Here is a 23,650-nt window from a genome sequence, read left to right on the forward strand (position 1 = left end):
GCTCTTTCCCCAGTGCACATTGCCACCATCTCTGTGCAAGGGTGGCAACTCAGGGCGATGGATCAAGGCCTCTCTAGCAACAGTAATAATTTAGGCAGAACTGCATATAGGAAACAAGGAAAAACAGAATTAAATAGCTTAGTTCCTATAATTTCATTAATGTCCAGCCAACCGGCACTTGACGTTGTCATGGGGATCGCTCTCCACAGAGCCGTTGTTCAGATGACTACGTTACAGAATGCAAAGACCTCAGCAAGTCCTCTGACATGACGGCAGGCTGGAGACCAAAAACAGACACTGGGAAGAATGAGATGTTGCTATCCCAGCCTGCCCTGCAGCTGAGATTTGCATGTGTGCTCCAGATTTCCCGATGTGAGGCTGGCATTTTGAAATTATGGAAACTAAGACACATGCGTGTGCTGTGACCACTCTGGGTACCGTGAGACCCAGCATTTCAAGGACAGGTGAGGAGCATCCTAGACTTGGAGTTGGAGAGATTAGTTGAAGTAGTGGGGGAAGTAAAGGGATGACCTCCCAAAGATATCCATGTTCAAGTTCCCAGCACCTGAATATGTGCTTCACAGGGACAAAGAGCTCGGCAGATGTGACCAAGTTAAGGATTTGGGGGTGGAGAGGGTCTATTGAATTATCTGGGTGAGACTGATGTAACAGAGGGGAAAGGCAGAAGACCAATGGTCAGAGACAATGATATTAAAGTTATATTATAATGGAGGAAGAAGGGAAGAAGGGAATATGAGATGGGGACAAAGAGAAGGGAGACACGTGTTGGGGTTGGGCATGCTACATCACCGGCTATGAAGGTGAAAGAAGTAAGGGTGCCCGCACCTGCTAGGAGCTAAAAAAGGCAAGGAAAATAATTCTCACCCAGAACTGTCTGAGAAAGAGTGTAACCAGGGAAAAACCTTTCAAATTTTATTTATTTTTACTTGGCAGTGTTGAAGATTGATCCTAGGGCCTCATGCATATGAGGCAAGAGTTCTACCTACTGAGCTACAGACCAGCCTTGGTATGGAATACTCATATGGACTTCTGTAAGAATGACTACTGTTGGTATTAACTAAAAGCTTTGTAGTAATGAGCTATAGCAGTACCAGGAAGCCGATCCCCAGATGCCTAAGTGCCTAAGCCTAGTGTAAGGAGCTTCAGTTGATGCAGTGGCAGCCTAGTTTTGTCTAGAACACGTCTAAACCCAATTTCCTGCCTTTTCTAAATACTTTGTAAATTATTATATCATTTAAAAAATTTGTTTGATTGTTAAATTGTCTTAGATACATAGGTTCCATAGTTTACAAGAATGAACCCAGGTAATCTTACTCTGCAAATCCCAACTCATTCCCATACATACTTAAAACTGGATCCTCATCGTTTGCTGTTTGCTGGAGTGATCTCGAAATCCACTTTTGTGCTCTGTTACTGTGTTTTATGTCATTTGCTTTCTCCACAGCCTTATGACTGATTTTCCGGTGTTTGCTCGCTTCTCGCTTCCACTCTCCTTCCACTTCCTGTTGTACAGTCAGCTTCTTGAAACTCAGTGCTCATCACCGCTTTACCAGAAGGATGCTGATGGTGCCCCTCATCAGCAAGACAAAGCCCAAAGGCTTTCCATGACATGGAAGCACCCTAATGAACATGCCTACAAATTTAGATAGCTCTTAAGACCAAATCTTTGATGTCAATGATGCTTGGTACACTCCCAGACCTGGGATAAGTTCTTGAGTCCTACAGAGTCTCAACCAGTGACAACGCTTCCCTCATTTGTAAGACGGTGTTTTTTTTTTTTTTTTTTTTTTTTTTTTTTTTTATCCTTCTTTAGAGTGTTCTTATGAAAGTGAATGTGGCAATGAAGAACATACCTAATCCTGGGTCTTTATTTTTTCTCTTTTCAATACAGGATTTCTCTGTAGTTTTAGAGCCTGTCCTGGAACTAGCTCTTATAGACCAGGCTGGCCTTGAACTCATAGAGATCCACTTGCCTCTGCCTCCCAAATGCTGGGATTAAAGGTGTGCACCACCACCGTCTGACACATAGTGGTGTCTTTAAATTATATGTGTGGATGCATATGTTCACCCATGTGTTTCACTAACTAACACCCTCTCTACCTAACACCACCAAATACTCCCCACATCATGCACCCCTGCATTTCATGTCAATCCATCTTTAACCTTAAGACAGGTCTCATAATAAAACACCATGACTAAAATCAACTTGACAAGGAAAGAGCTTCTTTCATTTTCCACATTGTATTAAAGTTCATCATCAAAGGAGGTCAGAGCAGGAACTCGAGGCAGGAACCTGGAGTCAGGAACTGAAGCAGAAGTCACAGAGCAGTGCTGCTCACTGGCTTACTCCTCCTGGTTTGTCTAGCCTGCTTTCTTATAACCCTGGGACCACCACCAGCCAACCAGCCAGGGGTGGCACCACTCACAGTGGGATGGATCCTCTTACATCAATCATATCAATCACTAGTTGAGAAAATGCCCCCACAGTCTTTCTTCTCTCCTCCTCCTCCTCCTCCTCCTCCTCCTCCTCCTCCTCCTCCTCCTCCTCCTCCTCCTCCTCCTCTTCCTCCTCCTCCTTCTCCCCCTCTTCCTTCTTCTTCTCCTCCTCCTCCTTTTCCTTCTCCTTCTCTTCCTCCTCCTCCTCCTCCTCCTTTTCCTTTTCCTTCTCCTTCTCTTCCTCCTCCTCCTTCTCCTTCTTCTTCTCTTCTTCTTTGTCATCATCATCTTATTTTTCTTCTTTCTTGAGACAGGGTTTCATCTGTAGGCGTTTATCCTGGAACTAACTCTTGTAGATCAGGCTGGCCTTGAATGCACATAGATCCTCCTGCCTCTGCCCCCTCAAGTGCTGGGATTAAAGGTGTGTGCCACACTGCCCAGTCTTATGGAGGCATTTTCTCAATTGAGAGTTCTTCCCAAATGACTCTAGCTTGTGTCAAATTGACAAAAACCAAAAACCAAAAAAACAAAACAAAAAAAACCTATCCAGCACAAAGGTCCCCCCTCCTCTCTGGCTTGGTAAGCTTTTGCAAGTTTAAACTTAAATGGCATCCACTTGTGAAGTAGACTCAGGGGGTCATTCCCTCCCTGGTGGCAAGTCCTTGGCTCTACTTCAAAGATTTGTGTGCAAAGTCATTTCCTCCACCCAGAGTCGTTTTCATCTGGGGATCAGCAAAGTCCAGTGTGGCATCTAACATACAAGAGCTCTCAATAAATGTCAGAGGAAAGGAGTGAAGGACAGGCTAGAACAAAAGGGGCAAAGTTCATACTTGAAATAGCACATGACTGAAGGGCAAATCTATGTCATCATTCAAAGCAGACGTCAAGGAAAAGTATCTAAAGGTTGAAGATTTCATAATATGTGGAAAAGAGTAATAACTTTACCAAGAATTTTTAAGTACACAAAACAAATGTTTTTTTTTATATAAAATAAACCTCTTTAAAAAAATAAAAGATCGAATCTTTGCTAAGAGCAATTATTTACACAAGCAAGCACTTCAAGTGTTGGGCAAAGCAAAGTCTCTGTGAGAGAAGTCTACCCGCAGAGAAGACAAAGAACCTCGAAAAGAATGCAGTAAGTAAAGGAGGACTATCTCAGCATGCCACTGTCACACCTCTGTGTAGAGCAAGGAACGCTTGAGTGACAGCTGATGGTTATTCTCACCAACACAGCAAGAAGTTTCAAGCTATCTGATTAGCTAAACTGAGAAGATCGACGAGAAAAAGTTTATTTTTTTTAGAAGAGTTACCTGTACTCTCAAAACAAATATATAAACCTAGATGTCATTCCATGGCTCGGTCGGGACCTTAGGAAGCGACAGTACAAGTGTAGCTCATGCTACATGGTTTCTCACCGATAAGAGCCATGCCTATCTTTCCAGATTTTTCCATCGGCAGAAATTGCAATTAGGATGATTGATCAATTCTGTTGATGTCAGCAGTATCATGTAGAAGTCCAGAGTCACCATGATCCTTGGATGGGGTCACCAAGGCCAGGAAACCATTTTTAAAAGCACAGCCCAGGAGGGTCTGACCTTGGTTGCCTCTAAAGTCAAGCCATGCCCGCTTTCAATTAGAAATGGGTTTGGATGGAAACCAGCTGATACATGGGCAATCTGATGGCTTCAATGGGCTTTTCAACCCTTGTAATTTTCTCCTTCCCAAAGTAAATGTTAGCATAACCATTGACATTTGATAAGTCACTCTGTGTTACCCAAGACAGGGGACAGATTAACTTTTATTGCTATAGTTATAGCAATAGTTAATTTGCACTTAGAACAATCATTCTTTAATGTTTTGATGTGTAGAAGTACATATATGTAGCTAATCTGACACAATTACATATACATGCTCCCTTTCATGTTCTTAATATATGTATGGGTTTTCTTTGTCTGCACATTGTTTAGTATTTTCATGGCACTCCTAGAAGATAAGTACTGACTTCTCTGGAAAATCTGAAACTCAGGAGGTGGCCATGTCAGAGAGAGGGATTTCGAAGGGACCTCAGACTCCTGAGGCTGCAGTTTCGCTGAGACTGGTTTTATCTTGCATCTTTCAGCATCCAGCATCATGCAGAGTATCACGTCTCAAATTAGTGAGAACAAAAAGATTGCCAAAAGATAAAAAAAAATCACACTGCTTTCTTTATAAGAAAACAGTCTGTCAGAATTACACACAAATAAAGCTATAACTAGAGGGCCATAATCATTTATAGCCTTCAATTTCTCCCATCCCCTTAGAAATAGTCCCAGGGAAGAGGCAAGTGAAAAGCAGTTCACACAAAGACACATGGGTAAACTGGGGACTCCTGCCAGCTCTACAAGATCCAAGTCCATTGGCAACTAGGCAAGGGCCGGATTCCAGGCCTTGAAGCAACTGTGCACATCAGAGGAATGGGCCTCCACTTGGGGCCCCAGCTAATCCTGCGGTCTTCCCTGGCAGACAGTTTCCCCTTGAGGTCAGCCAACTAACACTTGACAAACACCAGCTGGAGGAGCAGCTCAGCCAAGCTGGTACCCACACACTGCTACTGAAAATGTTACAAGGACCCCAGAACATCTTATTTACTCTTTCAGCAAGAGAAAATGTTCGTGTCTTCCCTCCTCCTTTCAGAGCAAGAGAAACTGACTTTCCTGTTTTTGTTTTGTTTTAAGATCAGTTGGTAAGGGTTCCCACCCTGGATGTTATCAACTTATGTTGGAAGTCAACAGACACATTTTTACTTCATAGTCAACAAATATTTCCAAAACACTCATGAAGTTTAGGGTTTGGGAAGGAAAAATTAAGTGTTTCAATAGGCACGGGCTGTCTTCCTTCTATCCTCAAAATAAGTCAAGGAAGATGTGTGCTGCCATTCCTGATGTAGGAGAAATGAAGCTGAGGTTCAGACAAAGTGTGGCAGCTGGTAAAGCTGAGAACATCAGGGTTGTGAAGTGAACTGATTTGGTGGGGGATGGGGGTTTGAGGGCTGCTGTGAGGAGCATAGACCTAATCAGATCTAAAGAAGGATATGAACACCGGTGGTGGTGTACGCCTTTAATCCCAGCACTCGGGAGCAGAAGCAGGCGGATCTCTGTGAGTTTGAGGCCAGCCTGGTCTACAAGAGCTAGTTCCAAGACAGGCTCCAAAGCTACAGAGAAACCCCTGTCTCAGAAAAACAAAATAACAACAACAACAAAAAAGAAGGATCTGAAACACGGATTGAAACAAAAACCAAAAGCTAAGCAATGAAAGCATTGGCCAGGAGGCCAGCTGCCAGTCAGTGACAACTGTGGTAACTGCCACCCATCATACAGAACGAAGTGACATAGACATATGTATGCAATATGTTGTAAGAATGAAACCAACTGTGGTAAAAACTATTCAAAATGCAGGGTTTTTTTTAGTAGTTATCTGGGAAAGGTATGCCAACAAAAGTCTGCATGATCAGACTTTTGGAATAGAATGTCTGGGGCCTTAAGCAGTATTTGAATGCTTTATTCTTGAAGGACTTTTTAGGGCTTGAAATCTACACATCAATTTCACAAACCCTCTTGGTTCATGGTGTTCTTAGATTCTTAACAACTTATTCAGCATCCCAAGGCAAAATCAAATACTTTGTCTTTTATGTCCTAAGTAGTGATATCTACGTAACTTCAAAGTAGGAGATTGTATAATTTCCCTTTGGGAAGAAAAGACAAATGTTATTCCCCAGTGAGTTCACTTGAGTGTCTGGGGCACTTTATCACGAAGACTGGGAACCACAAGAGTACAGTATCAGTTGTAGTCATGTGTATGAAATAGTCCATAGTAGGTAATACATGTATGTACACATAGATTATAGTAACTATAATAAGGGCTTGTTCCATGGCGAGGCCCATGGGGACAGAAAGGAGGTGTAGGATCTTATTGTTTGGATGGGAGGATGGGTCAAACATCTCATTAGAATTTTACCTTTTCAATACTCTTTTAAAAAGTTGACTTGAAGAGGACCTTCTGTTTTATACAGAAGGACTTTCCCCTGCTTATGTGCTGAAGGAGAGAAGGAAGGAAGAGAAAGGAGAGCTTTCAAACAGAAAAATCAAACAGTTCACGGAGCAAAGTTACAGGAGGCCCAAGAGCACAGACCAAGACAGATGGATGCTTCTGCCTCTCAGATGGGAAAACAAGAATAAATGGAGAATGATGAGAGCATTGCTGTCTGTGGCCCAGCTGACTCAGAAAAGCCAGAGGTAAACCTAGGGGCTCGACCTAGGAGAACAAGGTGGGCTTGGTCAATGAATCTCCCAGCAGCTGAGTCTATGCTATCCTTCACATATTCCTCTTGTTCGAGCATCTGAGTGTTTTCCGTCTTAGTCTATTGGAGTTTTGCTAGTATGTTAGTATCCCTAGGGTCTGCCCTGACCTCATGCTTCTGTGTTAGAGCAAGCAAGGGCACTCACATAACTTTAATGCTAGCAGTCGTGTAAGAATAGTAAAGGAGAGAGTGCAAGTGCAGAAAGGCTTTCCAATGAACAAAGTGAGGGGAGAGCACAGCTTCATGGTTAGCTGGATTAGCCAGCGTAAGCCTCCCCGCCACCCATCCAAAGTCAAGTGGACACAGAGCAGTCTTGGTACTTAAGATCTCCTTCTATCCCCTTGAGTTAATTTACTTCACCTTCAGGAGGTTTCTGTTGAACTAGAAAAAGCAATACCAATAACTACACTTAGACCATAGGAGTTTGGAGGTGCTATCAAGGGTGGAAATACAATCCAGAGTTTGAGTAGACAGAGAGGAAGGCGGAGTCTGGGGATGGGAAGGTGGAGTTGCAATACGGGGAACAATGAGTGAGGCCGGCTAACTTGGAGCAGACATAGGTACTTTGGACTGACGATGGTGAGAGGAGGTTAGGCAGGCGGACCGGATCTGAGAGATCTAGACTAGAAGACTATGCACATGACTTCACCTGGAAGTCAGTGAGAGACAGTTCTGAGCACGGCGGAGCATGTTGCTAACAACAGAAAGCCCTGAGCTGGTAGTTGTACGAATGATGGATCAGAGGCAGGGGGACCCCGAGACAGGAAAAAGAGTGAGGAGGCACTGCAGTAATCCAGGCCTGATAAGGACACGGACTGGAGCTGTGGCAGAGGACCAGGAAATTAGGAGGGATTCTATAGGAGTAAGCTGATTGGCTAGAAAGCCTATGGGAGATGAATGAGCTTTAAGTAAGGTTGCTCTGCTGGAAATACTTCCAGAATGTATAATTTATTACTTATCTCCAGATATTTATGAGCTCTCCAGTGTCATTACCTAGCTAATTTATAATCCAGGAATTCATAGCCACTTTATCCATCACACTCCTTCTTCATGTATCTTCACAAACAGATTAACTTGACCCTTTAAAAAAGTCTTTATGTCATCACAGTGTGCAATTAATTCTCGAAAAACCAAAGTTTACGGGGTTCTAGCAGTCCTAAATACAGGCTTGACCAAGAGTTACTAGAGACGTTCAGAATGCGTTTCTAAACATTAACTCAGTTTGCTTGACTAGGAGATAGGCTAATGCCTCTGTGGGACAGCTCAGGCCATGTGCATGACCGTACAAAGTCACAGTGCCTCAACTAGGAACCAGTTCGGCTCACTCCTCCATCTCAGCAGATGGCTATATCCATTGGAAATGAAGACATTCTGTTACAGCAAAATAGTTATTCTACACTAAATATTTTAGTACATAGAGTATTTTCTAGAATGTTCCTTTGAGGTTGAATAGGTAAATCAAAAGTGTTTAATTTTCAAGTGTAAATAAAATAGACCATAATATGTATAAGTATATGCAGGCAGATTTGGAAGTGGACAATATAAATGGGATAGAAGAGAACCATAGTTTGATCCAATCTCCAGAGGAGCAGAAATTCGGTTGCCTTTGTTGGAAAATGTTTCCTCTCTGAGCAGCATAGGATAATGGTGCTATAGTAACTTGTTGCTGTTACTGTTGATCAGACTATGATTTCCCCACTAGTTATTATCAAAAAAGGTAGAATTTTTATTTAAAGAGTACATGAGGCAGTTGAAAGCCTAGGAGGAGCAGGGGACAATCACCCTGGTAGGTTTCTTTTAAGTCACTACACTTGAAGGCGTATTCGACCCGTACGCTTACATAAACAGACCAGCTCAAAACAACAGATATAATTTAATAATTGAACACCAGGAAACTCACGTTATCACTAGGTTTTTCTACCTGGCCCCAGGCGGCCACACCCTAGCCATATGTGATTGGCTGAGCTTCCCCATCATCTCCCCATTTTGTCTAAACAAGATCGAACCAAACCCAATACAATGTCTAAACAAGATGGAACCAAACCCAATACAACTATATACAATAGGAACAGATACCAAATATAAAATTACAAGCAACAAACAATATTAAGCAAGAAACACATAACAAAAGTTCTACTAAGCATTTTATTTCAAGGAGTCTAAATAATGTATTGAAATTGAATTTAGCTAAACCATGAGGAGGGTAACTACAATTATCTAATCTTCAACTCCATCAACGATCTGAGAAGGGAAGTAATATTACTTGAGTAAACAGGAAGTACAATCGAGAAACTTCCAAAATGTGCAACAAATGACAGAGACAACTGACTACCTAGGCAATCACCCAAAGTCTCATTTGCAATGTTGAGGCAACCAACTTTGGCTAAGGCCTTACGTAACTGACATACCATTTTCAAAGGCAAGAAACTTTTCAGAACTATCTTACCCTGTCTTGGCAGGATATGGCAGTCCTGTTTTTGTCCATTTACGGATACTCTGTATCACTGTCAGTGGTCGAGGTATAGGCATTTCTTTGCCCAAAGGCCATTTCTGCCAAGAAGAAAGGCTCCAGGTGTAGTGTCTTTGGTGCTCAACATTCTCTTGGGAGTAGAGCGGTGTTGCCAGGAGTGATTGTGTCTCACTACCACAGAACTCTAGGTTAGATTAAAGGCCATTTTTTACAGCTCTTTGAAGAGGTTGAAGATTATACTATCTATACTGAGTATAATCTCTATGTATCTAAAGAACCTGATTAGCCTAAATATAAATATGACAAACATAGATGACTATTGATTTATAATTTTCAATACCTATCTAACTTAAAGACTAAGAGAATAAACAACTGTGCAATAAATGAGGACAATGACCTCCAAATGTAAACAATGTATATCATTACATAAACGATATATAAGTATCTTAATCAGAGGTAGAAATGTACACTGCAATATTATAAATATATGTATATATGAATACAATATATATATATCAATACATAAAAAATGTTTTAAACAGAGGTAGAAGCATACTTGCATACAATATTCAATATAATTTAACTTTGTATCAATATACAAGAATCGATACCAATATAATTGTCTAAAAACAATAACTCGCAAATACCAATCGATTATCCCATCATCAATTATCCCTCTTTTTTTTCCAAGAACACCCCTGAGCCTATAAAATACCTCCCCCATCCCTCAACCACACACCAATTATAACCAACCCCTAAATGATGTCCCTAAACCTGAGGGCAAACTGATGGGAGAGGGGACATTGTCCTCTAAAATTGCTTCCAGCTGTCATGGGGGTGACGCTCTTCTTAGGGGGTCCTGTGAAAGTAAATGATGGTAAAATTCAAGATTAATATTTGGTCTGGTAAAATTGCAAATAGTCTCTGAGTGTTTCGTGGAGGTCTGGCCAGAGTGTTGTAAAAGATATGCACCATTTCAGCTAACCAAGTTGGAACTGTCTTGTGCATCTGGTACCAAAAAAACAGGTCTTGTAGTAGCGCTATCAGCATCATGATGTCATATTAACCAGGTGGAGTCAATGTTGTGGGGCCCCATCTTCTTCCTGGAAACTTCAAAGATTACTGCAGGAAAATTTATTGCTTCTTATGGGAAACTTAAGCATTATCTATAAAGACATATACAGACATATATATTAAATGAAAGGTATGATAAAGACAGAAACAGATATGAGGAAAGGCAAAGAAAGTTTATAAATTATTATTATTATTATTATTATTATTCTTTCCCATATCATGGCTCTTGACATGAGACAGAAACTCTGGGATATCTCCTACCAACAGGCTTGGAATTGGAGAGGGACTGAGCCAGAGTCCAACTCCAAAAACAGCCCTATATATTTATAAATAAATGCATATTAATACATATTTAAAAATATGTTTATAAGAATTTCACTTACTGAACCTATTTAGTTTTCTTGCTGATCCTTATTGGGTTGTAAATAGTTTCCATCTGTCAGTATTTAAACATCCAGGGTCCCTTGAATTCTTTGAAGATGAGTGTTTTCCTGTGGAGATAAGAAGAGAACCCTGCCCCCATCCTATATGTTTTTCTTATACATATAAAAAATGTATGGTATGATTATCATCATTGTGGATGAATCGTAATTTTTCCTTTCCAAGAGGTTCCTCCTCTTCAAACTAACATTTAGTAAGAACCCATTCAGTACTGAGCACTGTGCTAAGTGCTGAGATTCTACACGGAAACTCTGTGTCTTCAAGCTTTTAGGCTGGAGGAGGCAGGAAAGACAGAATGTGAACCAGCCATAAGAATCTGTGTAGAGTCTGATAGGAATTTTCTATCTTTGGAGTTTGGTGTTCAGTTTGAGTGACAGGATGAAGTCCTGGGTGAATGTGTATTATTGACATGAGCATAGCCATGTCCAGGACGCAGTGCCTCAGTCCCCTGGGAACTGGCACACCTGGTTCAGATATTGACAGTGTACAGAAAGCATCTTACTTCTCTTGGATGTTTACAGCCTGAGGCTTCTCCCCTACAAAGACCCCCCACACAGACTAGCTAACCTCTCTTCCTGTGTTGTTCTTATTAAAGGCTCTGAGCTAGACTGTGGCATAGTAGGTGCCCTCCATCAGGGTGAGCCCAGCCCGTGCATCGCGGCTTTCAGCACTTGTGCTCCTGTTCCTGTCCCTTCTTCATTCCCCAGTCAGCCCAGTGAGGTATCCAGAGCCAAGCCATGCTGGATGCAACACCCAGTCACAACTGAAATAGGTAAAAGTAATACCAATTGTGTTTAACTATCCATGATGATTCATCTTTCTTTTTTTAAAATTAAACTTTATTTAATGATAAAATAATATTTATTCTATAAACACAAACATAAACTTTGAATCATGCCCCTGTTACTTAGAGCCTATACCTACCTGCTATGTCTGCTGGAGATGTCTCATAGATGAGGTTCGACCTAGATGCTGTCTCAGAACCCCCACACGGATGCTTCACAGACTGAACTCAATTGCAAGAGTCCTCAGAATGAGCTTAAATGAGAAAATTATGAGTTAGAGCCTCCACTATTCTTCTATATCTTTATACCCTCTCTTGTGTCGTCCTGCAATCTGAGCCCACTTGCTGCTTATCTGACTTTGATGAACGCGGTAGTGTGTTAGACATCTAGGTATATGCAAAAGAAGTGGTGTCCTGGCCATTTCCAAAGTGATGCTAAGCAGGGTGAGAAAGCTGGGAAGAGCTGCTGGAAGACACGAGGAGTAGACAATGTCTGTGCGATTAAAACCTGTCCATCAATGTCTATGCAAAGACAAGGAGACGGATGTTGGGGAAACTCTTTCAGTAGCAACACTGGTTAGAGCAGGCATCACACTGTACAATCCTCAAAGGGAATAGTCAACAAATCTCAGTGCTGCTTTTTGTCCCAGCTTCCCAGGGATTGCTCCCTCAAGACGGCTGGCTAATGATATTAGTGTATTACTAGGTCTCCCAATAGGCCCCCACTTCAGGGAACGGGGTGCTCTGTACTATAGCATCAAATCTCATTCTGTTGAGCCCTAGAAAGCGGCTGGATAGATAATCAGAGGTGCTCATTGTGTAACCCGGGGTGGAGGCTGTCTCCCAGGGAGTTCACGGCAGGACATCACAGGCTTACTGAGATTTGCTCTGTGGTCACTTCCAAATTAGGAAGCCCAGCTAGCCTGGGCACTAAGGAATGCAGCAGGAGAAAAAGGAATGTCCAGGAGAGGGACTGAGTTGATCTCATCCCATAGCCTAGAAAGGAAGGGGCATAGCTCACTTTCTTTCTCTCTCTGCCCAAGATTCTGGTGGCCCCTTCTTTAAAGACTCGTGACCAAATGGGCATTTATTTTCTAAATCTTATTCTGACAATTAATATATTATCTTTATTAAAATAACCATGAAAGGATATTTATAGATGCACAACTTTTTATTCTGTTCATAGTGTGTGACAGAGAATTTTGTTCCAGGCTTATTACTAATGGCCGTGAGTAAGTCGCAATGTATTTAGATTTTATTGAGCATCAGGGAGCCAGGGTTGTGCAATAATGGCCACTGATTGACATTAATATTACCAATGCTCATGAGTAAATCATAATATATTTTACTGAGCATAAGGGAGCTAGGCTTAGCCAGCAATGCTATCCATTAGTTGATATCTGTGGTTGAATTTAGATGTATTCTAGAAAGTTCCATTTTAAATGACAAGTCATAGACTATAGAGGGGAGTCTATCTACTACTATTGTTTTAAGTGGACGTAGAATTAAACTGACTCCTAACAACTCACAGTTATATCCATAGATAAGTGCACTGGTTTCTCAACCTCCCCAATGACCCTTTAATACAGTTTCTCATGTTGTGGTGATTTCCCAACCATAAAATTATTTTTCTTACTACTCCAAAGCTGTAATTTTGCTACTGTTATGAACTGTAAAGCAAACATCTATGTTTTCCAATGGTTTTAGGTGACCTCTGTGAAAGGGTCATTTGATCCCCAAAGGGGTCATGACCCACTGATTGAGAACGGCTGGGTAAGTGAATCTCTCAATCCTCATCAGAGACTTTATTTTTTGGTGACAGATAGTGATTAGCACGGAGACCCGCAGCTGGTCAGGATGCACAATAATGAAAGACTGTAAATGGTCAGGTCTAACTGGGGCATCTATATGACACACACACACTCTCCCAAGGTCCAGGGATGACCGTAGAAGAGGAGACTGAAAGATTGAAAGAGGCAGTGAATGGCTACGAGGAAACCGTGTTTACTGGGCACAGTAGGGCAGTTCCACAGATGAACTCAGTGGTTGTGACAATGTGTACAGAATCTATGTAAATCCAAGAGAGATAAAACCCTAGCCAGAGGTGGGAGGAGGTGGGCATGAAGTCCCACCCTTAGCTGGGGAGTTATTGGCAAATGATAACTACTAGGAGGGGCACAGGCAGTTTTCCTTAAGGATGTGAGCCATAATAATAATAATAATTTTGGTGGATGGCCACATACTCAAGGCAGCACACACACATATGTGTATGTATATGTATGTATTATATACACACATATGTGTATGTATATGTATGTATTATATACACACATATGTGTGTGTGTCTGTGTATTTTTAAATGAGAACACAAATTTGAGTGGGCATGAAATGGGAGTTTATCTGAGAGAGGTTGGTTGAGAAGGTCAAATACAATAAAAACACATTGAATGAAAGTCTCAAAGAATTAACAAAACTATTTTTAAAATAAAATGTAACTTTCAGGCATGAATCAGTAATTCGCTGTTAGGTCTTAAGGTATCCACCCACATATCTTGCATTTATGTGGAAGCTCAAAGACAAAGAGATTCTGGTCTTTGGGTTTAAGGTGTGTGGTACCTAATAGGTTGGCTGAAGGTAGAAGTAGGAATGCAATCCACAATGCAATCTGCCCGCACGAGGTAGAAGCAGGAATGCAATCCACAATGCAATCTGCCCGCACGAGGAAAGATGTATTTTGTTAGAGCATACGCATCCATATAAAACATCTCAGAACTCTCAGGGAACCATCCTTCTGGTTCCCTGTGTGCCTTGGCTGACATTCCTGTCTTGGCCTCCATGTAGTGTAAAGGAGTTTGTATGGGGCAGAACCTCTGTGTCTTTAAATCACTAAGAAATGGAGGATCATTCTGTCAAAGTGAGGAACACCACATAGCTGAGGAACATGGAAAAATATCCTGGACCCCTGACCTAACAAGACTGCTCTCTTGTCTAGGTTTTCTTCCTGCACTGGCTTCCTGCCCAACGGCTGGCCAGGTCCCTAATAAGCCATACAAAATAGCTCCTCAGATCAGGATGCAAGATGACAGATAGAATTTGTCTGGAATGAATATCCAAATAATTGAGGAGATTTTATTAACTAATTTTGTTAATTAACTTCTTTCAACTAAAAGAATCTTTGTTGATCATTTGATATGTACCAGGCTCAGTGGTAGAAAAGTTGGCATACCGCTTACCATTGAGTGAGCTGGGTACGGGGGTATTTGCTGGGAATACCAGGAGGTTACTATCCACTGTGCCAAGAGCTCCAATATCAGGGTTCCAAGAACTAGGAGAAGGTCAGCTGGCTTTAAGTGGCATGGAGTGGGGAAGACAGGCATCAGACCGACCAGGTAGGAGTTGTTCAGGCAAACTTCACACTGTGTGGAAGACAAAGGGGATGCAGAGAGGATGCCCAAAGCAAAGAGTACAGCAAACTCAAGACAGGAGGAAGACTGCTGGATTCCAGTACAGGAAGAGGCTGGCTAAGCCGGGCACACTGAGTGTGGACATGGAGATAGATACCTAAAGAGACTGATGAGGGGTGTATTTGTGGACCCTGGGCGAGCATCAGGATGAAGTAGGAAAGTGACACGATTGGATTTGCATGTAAACATGTTCCTTTGGCTTCAGGCTGCATGAGTGTGCAAAGGAAGGCTGGCAGACTGGCTACAGAGACTGTAAAGATGCAGTCAGAGATTAAGGGGCGATGACGTGGGCTCCAGGCGCTGGCCCAAGGCACCTATCCTGAGTCCCTTCTGTGTGTGCTCCTCAGGACTCCTAGGTGTTCCAAGGTCAGACCATTGCTCCCACAGTCAGAATTCAGGTTAGGTGTTCTCTGACTCCCAGACCAGACATGGCTAAGACTTTAGAACAGGGACGGAGAAGAGAGAAAGGAAGGCATTGTGGCCGAGGGAAGCATAGCTGTTGTCTCAAAGGCTGCTTTCTTTTTCCACCCACTGGAGGTTACTAGCAGTTGGTAGATGTACTACGGGACAAGGCCTAGGGAGGCTGTTCCACTTGTTCTTAATTTCTATAATGCTTTAATAATTGTCATTTTATCTCAGGAAATGTGTCTGGAATTTTGCAGACACACCATGCCCAAGGTGGCTCTGGCTATGTGAGAGGCTACTCACTGACCCTGATGTCCAGGTCATTGCCGGGTCTCCCACTTAACCCAGACACTCCCTGGCTATGGCACAGTGACTAAGTCTTGGAACCTGGAGGCATGTGGTCCAGCAGACCTGTTTTCTTGATTTGGTCTCTGAAGGAGGAAACCTTGTTGCTTCTCCTGGCTCTGTCATCATTGTCTCTGGACACAAGCCTGCAGCCTCTCCCTCTGTGTCTCTGCCCTCAGATAGGACGCCTGCCACCCCACCCTGACATCTGGCTGTGAAGCAGGAATGGTGTGTGCTGGACAGAGCAGCTCAGAGTGGAAAGGCCTTGGCAGAGAGGTGGGAGGCAGCTTTTCTGGCCCAAGTTCCACCTCCCGGCTTTGAGCCAACATTTCTTTTCTCTCCCTTTTCAAACAGCCTGTTCCTCCAACAAGACTTGGCAAATGGAGAACTCATTTATATAATGAAGACTCCAGGAACAGAGAAGTGAGACTTGGGAGCCAAGCAATGTGTTGAGTTGAGGAACCCTGCCACCTTGTGTGAGGTTTTGATAGGAGACACGGGAGCATCTTCACTGGCTCCTGACCATGAATACCCAACTTGGGAACTCCAACAATAAGCATTGCTCCTGCCAAGAAAAGCTGGCTGACATCCTGGAAGGTAACACCCAACTGCTCCCCATCTTTGACAAGAGCCACAGGGCAGGCAGGAGCTCTGAAACACACATGAACCCAACAGGCTGATGAGGATCCAATGTTCATTAAGATCCTGGGGGTTTAGCTCATTCTGGGTTCAGATCTTGCATATTGAGTTATGTAGGTAAAGACTCTGGGTAATATAGTCCTGTACAACATACACAGATATAACAGGCAGGAAGAATGTGAATGGCATAGCCTTGGATACCTATCATTGTATTTGTGCATGGAAAGATGGATTCCGTAACAAAATAGAACCAGTTCACTTCTTTTGAGTTCATAGGCTTCAGTACAGGTATTCACATCTTGTTCAAGGGGCAGACATTTATAGGCTACCACTTCATGTTTGTGGAACACAAGGATGAAGGTCACAGTGTCATCCCTTAAGGAGCTCGCCTTGAGACGTGAGCGGGTAGACATCATGAATGCTTATGGAGCTTTGCTTTCATGCACAACCTCCACGTGACCAGTCTCACAAATACATTGTTGAGTTGGCCCAACAAAGTTGCACAAGGAACAAGGGATTTTGTAAGAAATAAATGACCTAGTTTTTTTTTCTTTAAGTATATAATGAATCAACAGAAAGATTTTCCTGAAATACTTCCTGTAGTTGGCTAAGGAAGTCTCATACACCCCAGTTATCACTCTCGACTACCATGTCCCCTGACATGGGACATCTAGGTTTGAGGTCTGGCTCCTCTTGCTCCCAATTCTGGGATGTCATTACTGTTGTATGTCTTTTTTTTTTTTTTATATTTAAAAAAGCCTAAATTGCTCTGAGTTCCTGCCTGTCTCGTAGAATGGCAAGCTGGCTATGAGCAGATGTTTTAATCAAACATTGAGGGAAAACACTTTGGAAAGCATACAGAAAAAGGTAGTTAACGTTGAACTGCTTGGAAACGGAACTGCAGAGAGGCTGACCCAATGCATCGTCGGTCAACTTTTGCTTCCTAAATTCCTTGTCTGACTTCTGGTCCCAGTGCACGTGTAAATGACAGCTGCCACGAGGGGAGTGCCACCCTGCCTCAGAGGGTACGTGGGGTGTACTCGGGCAGCCGCTTGAGCTTCTCTTTCTCAGCCTCGCTCTCATCTCGCGCTATCACCAAGGAGTGTGAATAGCCCATGGCCACCTGTTCTGAGAAGATGCCATCCAGGGTCTTCACCTCCTGAGCTGCAGTGGAAGATTTGGGCTTGTGGTCCCCATATCCCAGTTCCCCGAAGGTTGGCGATGGACCCCAACTGATGGTGCTCTCATCGGCCGCCACAATGATGCTGCTCTTCCCACACGCGAGACTCCGGATCCGCCAGCCACAGAGGTCCTGCACTGCTTTCGGGTACATAGTAGACTCACGGGATGTATTGGTGGCCCCCCAGAAAAACAGGCCACCCACTTCACTGACGGCAAAGGAGCAGGTATAGCCTGCGTAGATCTGGGTCGCACCACGCCCTGGAAAGTCAAACAGCTTCACCAGGCGAGGCACCATCTCATCCTTCTGCTCTGCATGGCCCAGTCGGCCGTAGCCACCAAAACCCCAGGAGAAGACTCGCTTCTGTGAGTCCAGGACCAGTGTGTGGTTAGCACCACAGATTACATCTCGAACTACCACATTTGGGACAGGCAAGATCTGCCCGTCCTTGGTCTTCTCAATGAAGATGGCCACCCGCCGGGGTACCAGCTCACAGTCATACTCTATCCGCTGTGCCCGGGCGATGAATTTCCCATCTGAGTTGTGTCCCAGCTGGCCATATTCAGGGCACCCAAAGGAATAGAGGTTGCCTTTACAGTCCATCAGCATGCTGAATTCAGCCCCGCAGGCCATCTTGGTAATTGGCTGCCCATTGTACATGATCTGAGCAGGGCTCGGGACAGCATCTGTCTGGTTCCCAAGGCCCAGTTGTCCCATCTTATTCTCTCCAAAGGCAAACACGGAGCCAGTGTCTGTCAGCGCCAAGGTGTGGTTGCGCCCACATGCTGCCAGCACGATCGCCTCATGACTGAGTGCCTCAATGAGTCTAGGGGCTTCAACCCTCTTGGTATCACCATGGCCCAGCTGCCCCTTTTCATTCCGACCCCAGCTCCACAGTTTCCCTTCTGTGGTGATGAGGAGGCTATGGGCAGCACATGAACCCGAAACCACGGTCCGCACCCGGACTCCCGACAGGCACCCATACCTATGGGGCCCCCACAAATTCTGACCAAGGTTGCGGTAAGCAGCTTGCTGCTTCGGCACTTCCTTCCGTCCAATCAAGTCCCAGTTTGTTGCCCCAAAAATCAAAAGCTGCCCTTTGCATTTAGACCCTTCGAGTTTGACGCGCTCCTTCGTGTGCTCAGGCTCGGTGATAACCGCGGCCGCGCCGCCCGCTTTGCCCGCCGCCGCCGGCCTGGCCGCGCGCTTGCCGCCGGGGGCCCCGTCCAGCTCCGGGCCGTCCTCGTCGCCGCTGCTGCCGCCGCCGCTGCTACTGCTGCAGCGCTCGGGCCGCTCGCGCTTCCTGCCCGCGGGGCCGCCGCGCCTCCGAGGCCCCGCGCGCGCCGTGCCGTTGCCCGAACTCGGCTCCTCCCAGGCCGCCCCCTTCTTCCTGGGCATGGTCGCGGGCTGGTTGGAGTGATGAGAAAAGGGAGGGGAAGCGACTGAAAAGACGGGTCGACGGCTTCTTCTCTCCCCGGCCGGGACGAGGGCTCCAGCCCACTCACCAGATACACTTAAAATGTCCTGTTGTATGTCTTAATTCCACTATTGGTACGTAGAGCATAAGAATTGCCAAATCTCAAAAGAGAAAAAAATAAATTTGATAAGAAAGTAAAGCATTAAGTAGCACATTAATAGCAAGATGTCATACCAATAGTATGTAAGTTATTAAACTGGTAGATGACAATATGAGAACTTTGACATAGGCGTAATACAAAGCTACAAGATACTTAGCTTGCACATTTAGTATCCTGTCAAATAATAAATGCCTGATAGAATATTTGCTTCTAACTTTTTTCATCCCAGAACTTGGATTTAAAAATCCACATCAAACTGCCTTAGCTTTAGGACACTTGACTCATGGTGGACTTTCCACATAGGTGTGCTGGAGTTGGGATTCCCACTGCAGATAGAAATATGGTTTAGCATCTGGGGTGTTTTAAGCTGAAGTGGAGAGAGGAAAACAGAAGACACCAGACAGAGACATCAAGCTGACGGCTTCAGTAGTGGACAGTAGTCAATGAGGAGACTCGAACTGCTCTTCAGAGACATCCGGCCATGTGCCTAGGTGAGCTAGGATTTTATAACTCTGCACCGATTTATTGTTTGTTTTGAATGGTATTTTGACCATTTTGTACTTGTTTATAATACCTGTTGGTCATATTTATTCTTCTCATTCTCCCAATTTCCTCTGGAAATATTTTACTACCAAGGAAGTCCCTTTCCTACTTTTTTATCTGAAGATAGCCCACTGAGTATGGTTATAGTTGCTTGCATGTGTGGACTTATTTATTGGGTCTTTGGATCTTGTCAGTGGCTGTACCCTTGAAGAAAAATGAGTCCCTGTCCTCCAGCAGACACCAACCGCCAATAACTCCTTAGCTATGCGGACTCATGGTCCCCTACCTATCCGTGTTGGAATGTTGATTTTGGTCCTGTGCAGATCTGCTTATAACCATGGCTCTGAGCTTTCGTGAGTACAATGTCCATGTCATGTTCAGGAGACAGCATTTCCTGGCATTTCTCACCATCCTCTTACAACCGCTCTACTCTCCCTGATTTTGTGATGTTCAAGTCTTCAGGGAGGCTGATGTAGAGATCCAGTTTAGGGCCGAGGATTCAATAGTTACTTATTCCTAGCATTTTGATCAGTTATGAGTCTCTTACTTGACTGCCGTTGACTACAAAACAACGCCTCTTTGTCCAAGGTTAAGATCAGCAGTAATCTACACGTATAAACACACATGTTTAGGAGGCATTTAGACACGTCCATTTAGCAACCCAGCATTAATAGGCTCCTCCTCCTTAGGGCCTATGACCCCCATACCACGCCTGCCTCTGTTGTGCCCGTGGGCGCCTTTCACTTGGCAGGGTAGTATGGTAAGGTCCACTGCTGGGAAAGTCCAGTGAGAGGTTTTCCTCCCCAGCGGCCTGCATAGGAACGCCAAGCAGGATGGAAACTAGTCAGCAGGGAGGAAGTTTCCAAGTCAGCTCCAGATTTATTTCACTGTGTGCTGTACTCGGAGTGTGTGCTATCTTTCGTAATATGGTCTCGCCATCTCGTTCTGCTGGACATCCAAGGGAATGGCAATAGCCTGTGTTGTTTTAAGTACCTCTGGGGCTTCTCTGAACAATCATTCATGAGGCGGTATTCCACTTCCGGTTTTGTTTAACAACTCCTGTTTTTTGGGAGAGACATTATCCGTACATACAGGGAGCCATTATTAAACTCCTTTAAAAATTTACACATTTAATTATCTGATGCGGTAATGGGTTTCCATAAGGCTTTTCAAAGATGTTTAGTTTTGATTAACCCTCCCCCTACACACTCCTCTCCCCCATATTCCCATCCTTGCTTCACCCTTTCCACCCCAGTATCCCCTGTCTACTTTCATATCACACACATTAAACTACCCCTTGCTTGACTTAGGTTCTTTACTTCCCACCTCCCATAGGCCCTTCCTAGCTTCTGACCTCTATAACAGTATAATGTTTTATCCTGTTTTTGTTTTTATTTTTACCTCTGACTGAAGAAACGGGTAGAAACCCAGGGCAACTTCTCCAATAGTAAAAGGGCCAAGATTCAGACATCGACCTCTCCTCTCTGATCCCAGGTGACTTAGTGAGCAGGGGGTGGTGGGAGGGTGAAGAAATAAAGAAGATCTTGTATTCCTCAAGATGTTCGTCACTTCCCACAAAGTGCCTTGGCCTCTCCTCCTATCCTCTCCTTTAGTTAGCAAATATGTCATAGCTTACTTTTCGGCACACAGTGATGGCTAAACCGTGAATCAGCTTCCATCTTCGTCCCCCACAAGTGCACATTTTCCAGGCTTCTTTTTCTCCACCGCTTATTTGGAAAATCTGCAAGATCAACGAGTGCTTCCCGTCCTCCAACATGCTTGTGACGCTGTCAGATCTCAGCTTCCAGGCTCTGAGTCAGTAGATCTGGGGTGGCTCTGCGTACCAACTAAGAAGACTTATGTTGTTGATGCTGGACCCTTTTGAACAGCAAAACTGTGCTCTTCCAAATAATATTTTATTAATTTTCTTCAAGTCAATGTCACTGCATACTGGCTCACGTGGTATGTGTGGGGCATAGCTGTAGAATGCCATGAGAAAGGGTGCCATTTATGCCTTTTCTCTGTCAGTGCTGCTAAGAACCCTCCTAAGGACGGACTGGACCTCTCGGAATCCCAATCTAGAAGCTTTCGGAAACTTTTCTATAATTTGTACAAGGCTGCTGTATGTAACAACCTCCTCCAGTTAGTTAAGAGAGGTAGCTTTTCTTTTCTTTTCTAATTTTTGGTTTGTTAGAGGTATTTTTCTGGAGAATCATACTGGCTCATACGAACCTCGACTAATAACAGGAACTAGACAATTAGCTGACCATTGAATTTGTAGAAGATAACAGGCTTGGGATGCGCGGTCCATCCCCATGGTATCTCTTCAGTCACGTTGGTCAAAGTCAGCAGGCAAGTAAGGAAAATTTCTGAAATTAGTATATGACTATTTCCAGCACTGCTTATGTGACAACCAAGCACTATGTTTAAATGTAATTTCTTTTTGTTTTTCAGTTCACGGTTTCTATTGATGCTACCAAATTCCAGTTTTTGTCCATGCTTGTTTTCCCTCCATGTGTAGGTGTCAAACATGGTACTAACCCAACATTTGGCATATCTTCTAGGACACAGAGGTTCACTTCTGGGAGGATCGTTTAGGGGATGGTTGATGTTAATTCATGGGTTGCTTTTGCTTTTGTCTCAATAAATGTAGGTTGCTATAGTAACACAGTTTGGGGGGTGACATCTCATGGGGCAAGTAGAAAATTCCTGATGTTGATAGCAAAAATTCATAAAGTTCCATGTATTAAAATATCTCATCTGCGGTTTATACTGATGATGTCTGTAAGTCCAAAAAAAAAAAAAATCTAAAACACATTTCACTTTCTCCCTGCCAAAATAAGCAAACAAGCGACAGGGAGGGACAAACTAAAAAGACTGCTTATTTCAGATCCTTCAACTAGAATCTCTGAGCCTTAAGAACTAAGATTTAATAAAAATATAAGTGCTAGCACAAATGTAATTATATTAGATGCGTAAGAGAAAAAAACAGACAGGGGTCTGACCTCTGGGAGTGTAGTAGGGGCTGGACATAGATAAGGAACAACCCGGCAAATAAGTTCACATCCTGATTAGGACTGTAAGCTAAATGACAGGAAATGTCCTAAAGAAAAATATAGATAACACCTACTTGGCAGTGGCTATCATAGACCTCGATGAGAGAGTGACCTTTAAGGTTTTAAACTGAGACCTGCAGGCTGAGAAGCACAAGAAGGGCATGCTCTCTTTCTCTTGCAAGAAAGATTACAGTCGTGAGAGAAGTGGAATAAATAATTGGCTACCTTCCCGGACAAGCTAATTTTCCGTCTACTTCTCACTGCCTACAGCTAACATTTAAATGCTACTTCCTGAGCCTCCTTAACCCCAAATGCCGTGAGATCCGTGCCACCCCTCTCACAAGCGGAAAACAATTGTGATGCTAAGAGACTTGGCTGTGGTGGTACAGAAAATACACCTGACTTAGGGAAGAAGTGGCGTGCAAGGAAAGATATAACCCTTGACTTTGCTTCCCTAATTATCTGATATCCGCTTTTTGTTATTTTTGATCGGTGTTTAGTTTAGGGAAAATATGAGACAGAAATCTAAAGGTATCTCAAAGTATCCAATATAGTGAACTTGAGTCAGTGACTTGATTCATGTGTCTGTCTTCTCTCAGGCACTGTGACTGACGCTGGTACCTTGGCACAGGGGTTGAGGAGGTTATCTGTATTTTCCCTCCTTGTCAACAATGTACACTGTCCGCTCTAAAAGCATGATTCCTGCAGGTTGCAGAGAAAGGCACTCTGCTGGGCTCATGGAGTGATGGAATGGTTTGTGTTTGTCTGGTGATGGTGGAGTGGGGCTCTCGTGTTGAAGCACCTTCTCTGTTGTCACACACATGTCAAGTCCCTTTACCTTGCTGCATAACTCTAGAATGGTGATATCTTAGAGGGCCC

General features: G+C 43.7%; 1 protein-coding gene and 1 long non-coding RNA gene across 2 annotated transcripts; one reads left to right on the forward strand and one right to left on the reverse strand.

The window, feature by feature from the left end:
* Positions 1 to 6,571: 6,571 nt before the first annotated feature.
* Positions 6,572 to 19,558, forward strand: LOC130878214 (uncharacterized). The gene is made up of 3 exons (XR_009057437.1): positions 6,572 to 6,728; positions 16,131 to 16,373; positions 19,476 to 19,558. It is a non-coding gene; the product is annotated as an uncharacterized LOC130878214 (long non-coding RNA).
* On the reverse strand, positions 17,222 to 19,110 carry LOC130878207 (protein RCC2-like). Its single transcript, XM_057776047.1, has one exon. The coding sequence runs from the start codon at positions 18,991 to 18,993 to the stop codon at positions 17,434 to 17,436; it is 1,560 nt and encodes a 519-aa protein (XP_057632030.1). The 5' UTR covers positions 18,994 to 19,110; the 3' UTR covers positions 17,222 to 17,433.
* Positions 19,559 to 23,650: the final 4,092 nt, after the last annotated feature.

Source organism: Chionomys nivalis, chromosome 1 (assembly GCF_950005125.1).
Source record: "Chionomys nivalis chromosome 1, mChiNiv1.1, whole genome shotgun sequence".
NCBI classification, from domain to species: Eukaryota; Metazoa; Chordata; class Mammalia; order Rodentia; family Cricetidae; genus Chionomys; species Chionomys nivalis.